At 38.9% G+C, this 958-nt stretch overlaps 1 protein-coding gene across 1 annotated transcript in view; it reads right to left on the bottom strand.

Moving 5' to 3' along the window:
* OTC (ornithine carbamoyltransferase) overlaps positions 1 to 628 on the bottom strand; it is a gene marked incomplete at its 5' end in the record, with an annotated part of 59,252 nt that extends 58,624 nt beyond the window's left edge. The window contains one exon of the mRNA XM_011980197.1: positions 490 to 628. Within this exon, the coding sequence (XP_011835587.1) occupies positions 490 to 628 (139 nt within the window). The remainder of the gene's footprint in view (positions 1 to 489) is intronic.
* Between the last annotated feature and the right edge of the window lie 330 nt (positions 629 to 958).

Raw genomic sequence — 958 nt, 5'->3', positions numbered from 1 at the left:
ACTAAAAATACAAAAATTAGCTGGGCATGGTGGTGTGCACCTGTAATCCCAGCTACTTGGGAGGCTGAGGCAGGAGAATTGCTTGAACCCGGGAGGCAGAAGTTGTAGTGAGCCAAGATCGTGCCAATGCACTCCAACCTGGGCAACAGAGCAAGACTCCATCTCAATAAATAAATAAATAAAATAAAATAAAATAAAATAAAATAAAATATTTTCAGACAAATGATTTCTTAGGTTCGATCCAGTTAATAATGAATTTCAGCATTCCACATGAAAAAAGTGCAATGACTTGTCATTCAATAACTGATTTTTATGCTCTTTTGTATGCCTGTATGCTCCATGATAATCAATTACCTTGACTGTAAGGGTTCATTACTTAGCTACTGTTTAAGAATTTTAATGTATTTTCTTTTTCCTCTTTTTTTGGGAAGGCTGCCTTTAAAAACGCGGACTGATAGTAATGGAAGGTAAAAAGAAAATGTTACATACCTCTCCTTTCTGTTTTATCCTAAATTTCAGATCTGCTGATAGCCATAGCATATATTTAATTTCTTCTCCAGTAAAGTTTTTTAGAGTGAGAAGGTCACGGCCCTTCAGCTGCACTTTATTTTGTAGTGGTTGTCCACACCTATAAAAAGAGATTTAAAAAGGAGAAATATGTATTTCAGAAAAAGCCCATGTACTATGGTGATTCATTGTTTTATTGTTGATAAAGCATTCTTTTTCTTTTATTGAGACAGGGTCTCACTCTGTGGCCCAGGCTGGAATGTGGGACAATCTAAGTTCACTGCAGCCTCTGCCTCCCAGGTTCAAGCGATTCTCCTGCCTCAGCCACCCAAGTAGCTGAAACTACAAGCACACGCCACCAAGCCCGGCTAATTTTTGTATTTTTACTAGAGATGGGGTTTCTCCATGGTGACCAGGCTGGTCTCGAACTCCTGAGCTCAAGTGATCCGCC

The sequence above is a fragment of the Mandrillus leucophaeus genome, unplaced genomic scaffold (genome assembly GCF_000951045.1).
Source record: "Mandrillus leucophaeus isolate KB7577 unplaced genomic scaffold, Mleu.le_1.0 Scaffold209, whole genome shotgun sequence".
Taxonomy (NCBI): Eukaryota; Metazoa; Chordata; class Mammalia; order Primates; family Cercopithecidae; genus Mandrillus; species Mandrillus leucophaeus.
The sequence above is the reverse complement of the archived record's forward strand: the minus strand, read 5'-3'. Positions and strand labels throughout refer to the sequence as shown.